Source organism: Odontomachus brunneus, unplaced genomic scaffold, assembly GCF_010583005.1.
Source record: "Odontomachus brunneus isolate Ranch 3 - 2012 unplaced genomic scaffold, Obru_v1 Obru_scaffold_183, whole genome shotgun sequence".
NCBI lineage: Eukaryota > Metazoa > Arthropoda > Insecta > Hymenoptera > Formicidae > Odontomachus > Odontomachus brunneus.
In genome coordinates, this window is record NW_022639633.1 from 642,542 (window position 1) to 655,538 (window position 12,997).

A 12,997-nucleotide genomic window follows, 5' to 3' on the forward strand; every position below is an offset into this window, starting at 1 on the left:
ACACGCTTCCGAAATGTTGAAGAAGTGCGAGAATGGGTGGACGAATGGATTGCTTCGAAACAAACATCGTTTTATCGAGATGGTATCGCCCAGTTGCCAGAAAGATGGCAAAAAGTTGTAGAAAGTGATGGAAAATACTTTCATTGAAATAATTTAAATAAATTTTTTACAATAAATGCTTTTCCTCAGTATTTTTTGGGCGGAAACTAAGTTAAGGTCCTAATATATATACTGTGATCAAAAAGTATCGGGAATGGTTCAATAAAACACAAAATTTGAATTTATTCATCAAAATTTATTTCGTCCCCGTCAAAGTAATTTCCTTCCACTACAATGCACTTATACCAACGTTTTTTTAATCCTTGAAACATGCTTTAAAGTCGTTTTCGCGAAACCTTTAGGACTTGCAGTGAATTTTTTTTATGGCATCAATCGACTCAAAACGGTAACCACGAAGCGGAAATTTTAGTCGAGGAAACAGGAAAAAGCCACACGGTACCATATCAGATGAATACGAAGCTTGCGGAACCGTATTTGTTGAATTTTTGGCCAAAAATTCACGAACAACTGAAGCATTGTTTTCGGAACGACTTGAGAAGCGACGCGCCGCAAGCCTAAATGATCTTTTAAAATTGTTTGACAAGAGCCAAATGATACTGGAATATGTTCAATAATATCTCTAATTGTTAAACGATGATCATTAAGCACTAAATCTCTGACTTCAGCGACTTCTTGTTCATCAGTTGAAGTGGATGGTCTACCAAAACGCGTTCTCTGTCTTCCATGAACATCTTTTACCACTCGAAAACTCTTGTTTTTGATAAAGTATTGCCACCAAAGGCTTTTTGCAACATTTTCAACGTTTTTGTAGCAGTAATTCCGTTGCAAAAACAAAATTTAATGCACGTTCTTTGCACTATATAATTATACTCGACATTATGAAAAATCGCCAAAAATTCTTTACACACAAAGCAAGCGTTTATTTTTAAACGAAAACAGACAATGACATACGGATTATAGCTAGATGTCGGTGTCGAAAATCATACCAACCTGAGAAAAAACTACAACAGTGCCATTTTGCACACGCGCAGTTTAAATAAACCGTTTCCGATAATTTTTGATCACAGTAGTATATATATATATATATATATATATATATATATATATATATATAATATATACATACATGTATATGTGGGTATCCTTATCGCGAGAATCCTTCTCCATGTTCCGGACACATGTCCACAGATAGTTACAGTCTGATGTATGTGCAGGTGTTGTGACGAAATGAAGATGCATGGCTTCAGCTCCGGATTTAGATGTTCTTCTATATGTCGCGTTTGTTTTCCTTTTTCCGTGAATCACCATGATCCTGTGGGATCGCGCGTGTCCCGCGTTCATACAGACGCCTACACCAAGGAACGCGTAGTCCTCAGTTTACAAAGATAATACATTCTCGAAGTGATACGAATAAAATTCACACGAGACGTTCATCAGATGAGCGATTAAATTAAAAAATTTGACTTAACGCAATTTCAAATGTGTATCTACTGACGTGAATTGTTGCTGCATATTCATGAATAGCAAAAAATAATTTAGTGGGACTAAAAATAGTTTTCTTAAGAATTTTAATTACAATTATTTTAATTACAATTTTGATTACAATTATTGTTCTTTTTTAATTTAATTTTATCTTTTTCTTTATTTACTGTGAAATTAGAAGAATGTGATCTGTGAAGGAATTTTTAATTGTTATAACATAACTTACGAGATTGCAACATAACATAAAGGCTTACACATTTTAGTCCGATTTTTTGTTGTAAATTTGGCTATCGTGCGGGAGTTTTTGAGAATGGATTAACTTTGCAAATGAAGAACTATCCGTATGCACAGCGCACTTTTTGATATCGTATGCGTTGAGAGGCGGAAACTCGGTTGCAGCGATTTATACTCTGACGCAAAAGCGAGAGTCAGTTTCCAATATCCGGTTGAATTCGAAACAATGTGAGCGCAATCTTGCAAAATATATCGATTTTTCCTGAAGAGCCATGCGAGAATAACGGAATAATATAAGTCGGTAATATCAAAACACGTATCATTCGTCATTTTATGAAATTACAATTGTAAACGTATCTCAACATCACGGATATCTCCCCAAATCTGATCTATTTTTATAAATATATATATATATATATATACATATATATATATATATACATATATATATATATATATATATATATATATACATATTACATGTATATGCTCGTTCTTTGCCTGTGTCATGATCTGTCACCTATGACGTGGATTTTTACTGTAAAAGCATATTTCTATCTCGAATGTGTGTCTATGTGCACGGGGGAAACGTTACATTTTTTATAATTTTTTATAATCCGCTGACGACTGTAAAATACTTCTACTTTTTAATTTCTATAACGCTTGATATAACTATGTAATTTGAAGAGACATATAATTTGTATATTTGTTGGAATTGTAATATTACTCCTTCTCGAACACAACATTCAAGACAAAACTACAATATCATAATAACACGAAACATAAACATGAAAGGACATATTAATGATCGTAGATAGACGGTCAGTTTTGTTATGTGAGATTGAAGTTTCAACTGTCAGAAAACATGAGAACTTTGGTAGATTGAATTGTCTATTTGAATTGTCTACACAATCTATGTCAATCTTTTTAATATTTATACTATAAAGTATCTAATACCGACGAAACTCAGCAAATGCGCCAACTAACGATAATATTATGTCAATGTTACAATTTCCCATTTAATAATGTAATTGTTATATAATACACGTGTTATATTGTATTGTTGAGGGAAATTGTAACATTTATGTAATGTTACTGTTAGCTAGCATTTGTTGGAAATGTTATATTTATGTTATGTAACGGAACTTATAATTATTTAACTGCGTGCAGGTAAATAACACTCATTAAATTTTATTAATTAGGAGAAAGAAGCAGTTTTTAAACATATGTTTATAAATAGTAATATTAATAATGAACATGTATATATATATATATATATATATATATATACAGATATTTTGCGGTTTATGTACATTATAGTTCATTTATATTTTCTTGTTGCAATCATTTAATTTGATATTAATATATAGAATTTATGGAATACTAACCGACTCATACTTAGTTTCTTTTTGTTTTTATTAACGAACCCCTGCGCATTCATACGACAATCAAATTATTTTTTTATTGTTATGCTATGTATATGTAATCAAATTTAAATGTTTATGTCAAAATAAAAGCAATATGCGACATAATGCAGTATTATTGTTTTTTAAAACATAAAATCTTATCTAGTTTTTTAAATATATCGCATGTATGATTATATCATATCGACAATATATTACATTGTAAAAATTTGGTTGTTACATTTAAGCTTTGTTTACAAAATACAGAAACATAAGTATAAAAATGATATAAATGATATATTATAGAAAATTTACGTATTGAATATTGATAGTTACATATCAGCGTAAAAGAATTTGTATTAGAGAAGGATTATTCTTTTTTATATATTTCTCGTATAGGACGAACATGTATAAATGTTAGCAAAAAATGTAAAGAGGAGTGAACGACACTTGCATTTCGAGAAACACTTTGAATGAAATTATTAGTGTTAACGTAAAATATGTTTTTATGAGCTCTAATCATTTCATTTTAGTTTTTACGTGCAAAGGTATCCTACCATGATACTGCCCTCTGCTATATTGATCCAGGGTTCAGGTACTGCTTGGTTGTAGCTACTGCAGAGCCGATAAAACAGAATGGTTCTGTCAAAATGGCTGAGCGTTTGTGCACGGTTTGCTCCGGCCAGTGAAGGAAATTATCTGTACGTGTAAATTAAACGTTCGAAGTCTGTGAGCAACGAACGGCTACGTTTTTCTAAAAAAATGCTAATGTCTGGTAAACGCAACTTGTCCAAGGAGGACATCAGAGCCGCGGATAAAGATGAAAAAGTGAGTACCTTCGATCTACAGTGTTGTTGGCATGTACAAAGAATGCGCAACACTTTAAAGATGACGTCATCCTCGGCGGGAAACTTCATGTACGTTTGAATTATCATTTCGTAGGGAAAGTTGTTGGAACACGACAGCGATCTTGATGAGGACATGTTGTTCAGGTAAGATAACATATTTATGCTGCAATTCTAAGCAAATATACGAATAAATCGTAAAGTCGCGTAGCTTACGAAAAAAAAGTCGTAAATATTTACGAGTTATCATATGACACTGTCCGTATAGAATTGTAAATCTATTCATAAGTTCTTACGAGTCTTGCGAGAACAAGTTACGAGTTTTACGATTTTGTCTAGAATTGCAGTATTAATCTGTTATTTGTTATTTGTTTAGACGAGGTTCTCATAAAAAACTTTGCAAGTGTCTTAATTTGTAAACAAAATTTATAAAAAGTTTGATATAAAATATATAAAAAGTTCTTGTTTGCAATAAAATGTTTAAAATAATTGTTTAACGAGATGTACATGATAGTTATTATAAACCTGTTAATATATAAACTGTTCTTTTTATTTCTGTTTTACGTTTTAATGTAGAGATTATTCTCATAATATTATTGTATATTTGAGCTTCCCTATTAAAGCATTGCATGTTACAAATTCTAAAGATTTTTCCTGAAGTCGTTTTAATTGACATTGACACTTTAATGCCTTAATTTCTATTGCAGTCGGCCGGGTACTTCGAACAAGGATGAAAGGATCGACAATAAAGTGGATTGGTAAGTGGCGTTTTATTTTATATTTTTGATTTTAAGTCGGCGCTACTGGAGGGAAGATGTATTTTAGTTAAAGTAATATATAGTAAGTATGGTTTTAACTACATATTATATTATATATTATACGTACACGGGCATATATTGATTCTTCTTGATTGCTCTCATAGCAAAACAAGTCACAATAATATTGCAATAGATTCACAATAGGGATTGTGAATCCATTGTGGTGCCACTGTAACTTGTTTTGCTATGGCAGTAAAATGTATAAGATGTTGATGCGTAAACAATTAATAAATGTCTATATTTTTTAAGTGTCAGACTGCAGATTCAAGAAGTGACAGATGTAATGAGGGACAATGTTCAGAAGGTGATCGATCGTGGCGACAGACTGGAGGATCTGCAAGAGGCGAGCGATCGTTTGAACATGGCCGGGAACGAATTCAGAGAGGCCGCGAAGCGAGCGCAACGAAAAGCGTGGTTACAGAACGTGAAATCAAGGATCCTTATCATCAGCGTCACCGTAACGATCGTGCTTTTCATCATAGGTAAGAAATCATGCACATCCAAATAAGCGATAATAGCACGCGACAATAGCATGGCGTCTCACCACGATATAAAATTTCACGTTTCATCTTTCTTAATATATTTTTTTTAAATTTTGGATTACTCTGTGATTCCTTTCTCTCTCATAAAATATATAGGGATGCTCCTTTGTGCGCGATTTCCTTTCTTGTTTCGTATCGTTTGTGACCAAGAACATGTTTAGGATATGTGTTAACATGTAAATATGTAGAGGTCTTTACGAGAAGATTGCGAATTAAAAATAATTGATTGATATTCATGCTGCGAAGCTGAAGAACTAGAAATTCGGCTCTATGATATAAATTTCAATTGATTCTTTTTAATTCAAATATTTCTCGTAGAATACTCTTATTCCTGAGCGTATGACACTTACATTTATTCATTTTTAAATTAAATCGACGCTAAGTTGATCAGTTTTTGAATTGCTAGTTAGATTAACCTAGTTAGATTAGCGCGTGTCATTTTCAGTTCTGGACATCATGGTGCTCTACTTGGTTCTGAGATAGCGACCGCGATGTCTGGAGTCTTGATCGTTGAGATTAAGGTATATATTTCCCTTGACCGTATAATAACGATTTAATATTCAGGAGCAACAAAAAATATGTATCTGAAAATCCTCGGAGCTTTTTTACTACATTATGCGGCATTCAACAGTGATTTGCACTTCTATTTTACACGCACATTCACTTTTTGTCTTCGCTTGTTTCTTTACGTTACATCATATTTCCATCACGTGATTGTCTCTGTGAAGAGTTTATCTCGCAACATAAATCATCTTTTTTTACAGCATCCATTGTTATGAAGTACACATGAACATGAAGCCTGACTGGAGAACCGTCACTTAATCTCTTGTCCATATCTTGTACATTTATATCTTTTTTCCATGGATATTATACGTGTTATACATAGTTATAAGTCTGTATAAATATATCTTCTATTATTTTTGTTTAAATCTCATTGTTCCTAAATATCGTAATCGCGAGAACTTTTGCTATCTCTCGTTTGTTATATGTATATAAATATATAAATATATATATATATATATATAAAATATATTTTTAAGAAAATTTAGAGTGTGTTTTTCAAAATTTTTAGATTAACTAAATTAACTATCTTATATTTTTTATCACTGATCACTAATTAGATATAAAGATATAAAGATATATAGATATATAAATATAGATATAAAGATTGTACATATATACGCAGTTATATACATATTACTTGTATCTTATTTTTTTTATTTTTTGACAAATTTATATAAACAATGTTTCGTGTGAGACAAAGATCCGACGCATTATATATAATTCTACAAGCATTTGTTCAATATAATTTGTATTACGTTTCTATAAATATTGGTAAGTTTTTCTATCAAATATTTCTGTTTTTCTGAAAAAATTCTGTCTGATTGGGAAACAAATCCTTGGACTTTGAAAACGTACTTAATTTTATCGTCAGTATACATTAACTGATACAAACTATCTAACTGGGATAAACATATATACGTGATTAGATTCGGTTTTAAATCTCTATAAAAAGCAACACGATGCATATTATTGTAAATTTAATGACGTGGCTTTCTCATGCGCGCTTTTCACTTGCGTTTTTCAGTACAAATATAATACAATGTAGAAATGTTTAAAGGTAATGAGGTAACTCTAAATGTAAATTTATATTATTACATTTAAACCATCGTGTATCGTACAGTTATTTTCGTATGGATCGTCAAGTTTGCACGTAGAATATTGAAAATTTTTGTTTTAAATGCATTTTTCACTATGTTTCGGAAGCATCTGAAAATATTAATGGCTGTCTATATTCGAGCATAAAAATCGATAAAGAAGTATAAATAACTTTCACAGATGGGGTTTCAATAAATAAACGTTTCTTATATACGAGATATTCATTGGATTTTAATGAAATGTGGGAGAAGCACGCAAGGTTCACAAACGTAATGTACGTGGAGAAAAATCTCAAGCTATCCAACGTGACAAAGACGCATGTAAAAATACTTCATTGCTCAATGTGATTCATTAAAGGCTCGCAATTTCGCAATGAAAAGCGATCATGTTATAGAACGATATTAAACATTACTAGCTTTATATAGTGTGGTGACCTACAAATTACGACGAACGTGCGAGACGAATCATAGTCCGTTCAAAGTAGCCGGTTCGATCTACGTCAACGCTGCTTACGCCAATGATTCGCAATGACGTTCTCTGCGCCGTCGCATCAGCACACGTGTTCAAATACACGTGCGTGGACTATAACGAGCGGCTCCTAATGCATTTTTCTCACAGGCTGCTAAGGACTGTTTCTTGAAACTATTTGCGACCAACATTTGCACGAAAATATTCCTAATACTTTGTTTCTTATTTTTGTCGTTTATTTTTGTGCATCTATGGTATACTTTTCCTAAGGACTCGTTGATGTCCATTTGCGTTACGCTGGTTTTAGCGGTACTTGATGATCGTTTGACGCTAACTCTAACATCAAATAAACTTACCATCAGCCAATTATCTGTCGTTAGCACATAAAATTGCAAATGAAATTTTCACCTCTTTATTTAATTTGAATCACATAGAAAGCAGGACATAAGACAACTAAAAGTGCAATTTTGCGCAGTTCCATGGAAACTCCTTGTATTATAGCTTCTGTCATCAAAATTTAAATAAATCTACGATCGAAATTACTGAAGAAGATGGGTCGTGCAGTACAACCACTAGAAGTGCGCGCCTCGGTCCACGGTCCTTTTTATTTTCAGATGAGTCGTCCTCGAGAAGCTCGAGGACTGTCGTGCAAATGCGCATGTGCCTAGTGCGTAGTGCGCAAGGCTGATGTGTCGCAGCGTGCTCTATCGCTTCTTCCGGCTCGGAGCAGCTTCGTAGCTGGCTACGCCAGTGTGACTACCGATGACTACTCCGTTCCACTGGTCTGTCTGTGTGGTGGACGTGGGCAGACAGGGAGAGCAGTATATGTTAAAGCCGTTCTTGAGTCCCGTTTCAGTCGTACGACAGCGTCCGCATGTGCACTTAGCCATTTCCAAGCTTAACAGTCGACGCTCGCGGTGTTATCACGGCCGGCGACATTTCCGTTCTCACGCGACTGATAAACCGGCCGCTGACTGACTGGCTGGCTGGCGCCATTTCTGGGCTTGTTACGGGCACGCCGTTAATTAATCCTGAGTCGTAGAACGAGACAGCGCTACAGGAATTAAATAACAATGACGGAGCTCCATCAGGTCGTTATCACCGCGTTGAGTCTGCTACTCTGCGGCTTTCTCCTCACCGGAAGTCGGCGGCGCTTCATTTACATGCTCTACAAAACGCTGCCCAGAGATATTCTGTGAGTATGAATGAATGTGAGAACGTAGGCTGGAGGGGTTAAGGATGGGATGTCTCAGGTGTAGCAGGTAGACAGTTGTATGCGAAATGAACTCGGGTCGGTCTTGGCGTCGTTTGGGAATGTTAGGTCGTCTAAAATGGTACTCATAATAGGACAAGGAATAGTCGAGGATGCACAAAACTCGCTGAGAGAGTACCGTTATTTCCATTCTAGTTTACTTCTCGCGATTTCCCGCACGCGAAACCTAATTCTGAGCATGAGCAGACGATGACGATCGTTCAGCTTTACGCTCCGAAGTACTAGACTGCTCCAAAATTCGTTATGCAAATACTCAATATCGATGAGATTAAAGTTATACGATAAATCATCAAGAACAAGTCAAATTTTAATATTTTGTGTATTTAATTAGACTTTGGCGTATATGTGTGAATTAGTCATTCTGCATGTTATTTAATAGTCATTTCTGCATGTCCTTTTAATGGATGAAACAAAGAAGAAATGTTGACGCACACACCGCTCGAAATATTATATGATTTATAGATTTTAAATGATATGCAGGAGTAAGTTTTCTTGCTGCATTATAGATTAATAATTTGCGTTCAGTGCCTGGGATGCATGATTGCTCGTCACATTCGCTTCAATGCTCCGTTTGACGTTGGAATGCGGCGCGTATGAAAGATGGGAGAGCTCTGTTGGACAGAATGCGAGATTCTGTTAGTATCTTCTTTTATTCATTTTTCCTTATTCATTTATTTATTCCTTTTATTTATTCATTTATTGCAATCAATGTTTTATTCTTGTAATTTGTCTTGTCTTGTTGGGACTGTTTCAATTGTCGATCAGAGAAATTATTCATAATCAGTATATATATATATATATATATATATATATATATATATATATATATATATCAAGAGTTTCTTCAACATATTACATACAATTAACCTCACATTACCGCTATGTGTTTTTTCTACATATAATTTTTATTTTCCGTAAATATAATATTTTACGTGTATATTATTTAGTATTGTGATACTTTTATGTTCTGTTAAATATAGGAAATTAACGATTTAGTATTCTATTTAACTTTAAATATTACAATAATTGTTTGTTCTTCTTCGACTATTAATATCTGAGTTTGATAGAACGCATATTCTTTAGAACTGATAAGAAAATGCAGTGTAACAAAGTTGTAGTTCTGATAAAAAGCGCAGTGATATTTGATATGAAGCTTTCCGCTCATCTTCAAACTACTCATCTTCAAAATGTAGAAATATTTATGAGTACTTAACGCATTCAATTTTATGGTTATTTTTAGAAATTTATATATGTAATGATTGTTATTTGAAAAAAGGAATTTTCAGCATTATTCTTATATTTTACTGTAAAACGCTAGTGTTAACTTTGTAATCTATTCTTTTAATTTTCGCTATGTGACGTATATTTATAACACAATATATTTTGTATTCGTCGACGATTTTTCTGCTTTTTATAAGAAAGCGAAGCACTAAGCAAACATTTTATATGTCGCACGGCAATCATTATCGTAAATTTTAATATAGCAGTTGAGATCGCCAATTGATCGAAATATCATACCGTTGTACGGCATTGTACGCTCAATATACGACTTATGCACATATGCAACAAGTACTACGAATATTTCTCGCCGCGTAGTGACGACGGTCACCACGCGCACCAAAATTGTAGTGTCCGATGGACTGTGCATGAAGCCCTTAATTATATTATTAATTATATTGTTAAAGAGGCGCCTTAATTATATTATTTTGCCCTTAATTATATTATTTTGCTGTTGCAAATCAGACAGTATTTTATAAAATATGAATAATTCCATAATTGTATAATTCCATAATTGTATGATTCCATAAGTATAATTCCATAATTTCAGAAGTATAATTTCATAAGTATAATTCCATAAATATTTTATGAAATATGAATAATTCCATAATTGTTCAGTTATTTTGATAATTATTCTTATCAAAATAATTGTCACATTTGGATTGAGGCAAAGATATCGAAAGCAATTAATAGTATCAGTAAGGTCGCGGGCAAAACATTTTTACTTGTTTCACAGTATCGTAAAATAGTAAAGTGAATATTTTGTAACGTGATAAGAAATTTCGTGTGTATCTTGTCGTAAGTAACGAATGTAAGATTACATTATGTCCGTTTGGGTGTATACGTTTCTATATTTAAATACAGAAAAATACAAATAAAAAGAAAACGGAAGTAAAATAAAGTAAAATATCGTATAACACTATTTGATATTTGCATATTATTTTCTTACATGCAGTTCGTTTAAAAAATATTTTTAGCTAAGTTTTACATACATTTCGTACAAAAATATGTTCCTGATATCTCGCGTCGCAGTAATTATTGAGTGTACAATTTAATGTGGCGCATTGAATAAATCTCGAACTACTTTGAACTATTTGGAACTATTTTTTAATTTCAGTATATCTGTATTCTGTCGTGTGTAGAATATTACGTGTCAACCGGTACAAAGATCACTTCATGGAAATTGACAATGCGCATATGAGTATATGAGCGATAACGAGACTCATCAGGAGGATTAGTATTTATTGCTCATGTGTCGTAAATGATAGACATGTATATTTTACGTTTATGGATTATATTAGAATTGGTTTGAATTGGAAACCAAACATACGAATTAGAGGAGAGAGTTTTTATTATACGAAAATTTTGTTTATATTTAAATTCGTATAATTTTGTTTATATTTAAATTCGTAAAATCGAAATTAGGATTTCGATGACGTCATTCCCAGATTATAATCTTTGATATTATTACTATTAGCACTCAAAGAGTCAAAGACTTCGTTGTTGAAAACGTATTTAACTTTGTAAATATAAATAAAATATACGGGAGGAAGATTGTCTTTCTTACATTATTATTTATGCAATCAGCGATAAAATTAATTTTTTTTCAATAAATGTTTTGGAATTGACAAAAATTGCAAAAACGATTGGACAATTTTCATTTATTCTAAAACTCATAAAATTATAAAATATTATAGTCATAATACCGCCGATGATATCGCCATATAAAATATCGATAACAATATTTACAAGTGGACAAAGTAAAATTGATGAATGTTGTATTTATGCATGCACGTTTAAGAAATTCAATTATTTTGCTCGCGACTTACACATCAGTTTATCTTTGTAAATATCATTTTGTGTGTGTCGCTTAATGAATGTTGCATTTATGCATGCACGTGTAAGAAATTCAATTATTTTGCTCGCGACTTACGCATCAGTTTACCTTTGTAGATATCATTTTGTGTGTGTCGCCTGATGTATTTTCGAATAATAATAAAACTACGCATAATAATAAAACTAAATCTAACGCATAATAATAAATCTAATTCAAACGTGCAGCGCACATATAGAAGTCTAAAGTTAATGATCTGGAGTCGATATCGAGTTTTAGCATAACAATTATTAAAAATTGATGAGTCATACTTTTTACGCACAGATAATGATACGCTATTAGACGAACTGCTTTCTAATTACAGGTTTTACGCTGGTTATATATAAATATTATAATTATGGTTATATATAAATATTATAATTATCTGAAATTATTTTATTGTGAATTACATATTTACATGTCAAACTCTGTCCGTTTCTTTTCACTATGTGACAGTTACAAAATATTTAATTATATCTATACAATGGGTGTATGTGTGTGAATATTATTTTCTGCATACGTAATAGTTACTTAACATATCAATTAAGGGGGGAAATCCAATTAGAACTTTCAAAAAATCGAATTTTTTTTTTTTGCATAAAATGTTTATTTAACATTGTAAGAATATGTTCCCAACGTTTTAAATCGAAATTCGCAGCCGTTCGGAAGTTATGGCCTCCGAGCGCAACAAATCTCTTGAGCAGCGTCGAGGCTCTAATAGCACGCAGCAGGTATACTCACCCGGAGCGGGGATTTTACCTTTCAGGGCTGCGATCCAAAACGTATAGAGATGTAATTATAGTTTTACTGTAGGTTTTGGAACGCACCCCTGGTAGATGGCTTTTATTTCTATTGTTACGTTTAGTCGAAACCGTTGGGTCCGTTGGCGCTGGCATCGAGCAGAACCGGTTTTCAGTTTAGCTCCGAAGTTCGGCCTGTACAAAACGACAGTGCAAATTCGAAATGTCCTATCCGAAAGGCACACACGCCGAACCAAAACAATCGAAACCACGCAAAAGAAAGTTCCATGGTAATCAGTTTTCAAATAAAAAGAGTGAAGAT

The 12,997-nt window shown here is 32.8% G+C and overlaps 2 protein-coding genes across 4 annotated transcripts in view; both read left to right on the forward strand.

The window, feature by feature from the left end:
- The first annotated feature begins 3,797 nt into the window (after positions 1 to 3,797).
- Positions 3,798 to 6,313, forward strand: LOC116851652 (synaptobrevin homolog 1-like). 3 transcript variants are annotated; one of them, XM_032831288.1, is made up of 6 exons: positions 3,798 to 4,007; positions 4,122 to 4,171; positions 4,732 to 4,782; positions 5,092 to 5,324; positions 5,814 to 5,905; positions 6,149 to 6,313. In XM_032831288.1, the coding sequence occupies exons 1-6, from the start codon at positions 3,942 to 3,944 to the stop codon at positions 6,161 to 6,163; spliced, it is 507 nt and encodes a 168-aa protein (XP_032687179.1). In that variant the 5' UTR covers positions 3,798 to 3,941; the 3' UTR covers positions 6,164 to 6,313. The 3 variants fall into 3 exon arrangements, with proteins under 3 accessions (XP_032687179.1, XP_032687180.1, XP_032687182.1); XM_032831289.1 differs by having other exon boundaries at positions 3,800 to 4,007; positions 5,830 to 5,905; XM_032831291.1 differs by lacking the exon at positions 5,814 to 5,905 and having other exon boundaries at positions 3,800 to 4,007.
- A 1,961-nt stretch (positions 6,314 to 8,274) lies between these two features.
- LOC116851639 (long-chain fatty acid transport protein 4) overlaps positions 8,275 to 12,997 on the forward strand; it is a 17,188-nt gene continuing 12,465 nt past the window's right edge. Inside the window, exon 1 of the mRNA XM_032831262.1 lies at positions 8,275 to 8,706. Within this exon, the coding sequence (XP_032687153.1) occupies positions 8,585 to 8,706 (122 nt within the window). The 5' untranslated portion in view covers positions 8,275 to 8,584. The remainder of the gene's footprint in view (positions 8,707 to 12,997) is intronic.

What these genes read in the sequence shown, in the direction of transcription:
- LOC116851652 (XM_032831288.1), top strand. Translation starts at nt 3,942, where the DNA reads ATGCTAATGTCTGGTAAACGCAACTTGTCCAAGGAGGACATCAGAGCC. An exon ending in CCGCGGATAAAGATGAAAAA is followed by an intron (nt 4,008 to 4,121) that starts GTGAGTACCTTC and finishes ATCATTTCGTAG; the next exon opens with GGAAAGTTGTTGGAACACGA. An exon ending in ATCGACAATAAAGTGGATTG is followed by an intron (nt 4,783 to 5,091) that starts GTAAGTGGCGTT and finishes ATATTTTTTAAG; the next exon opens with TGTCAGACTGCAGATTCAAG.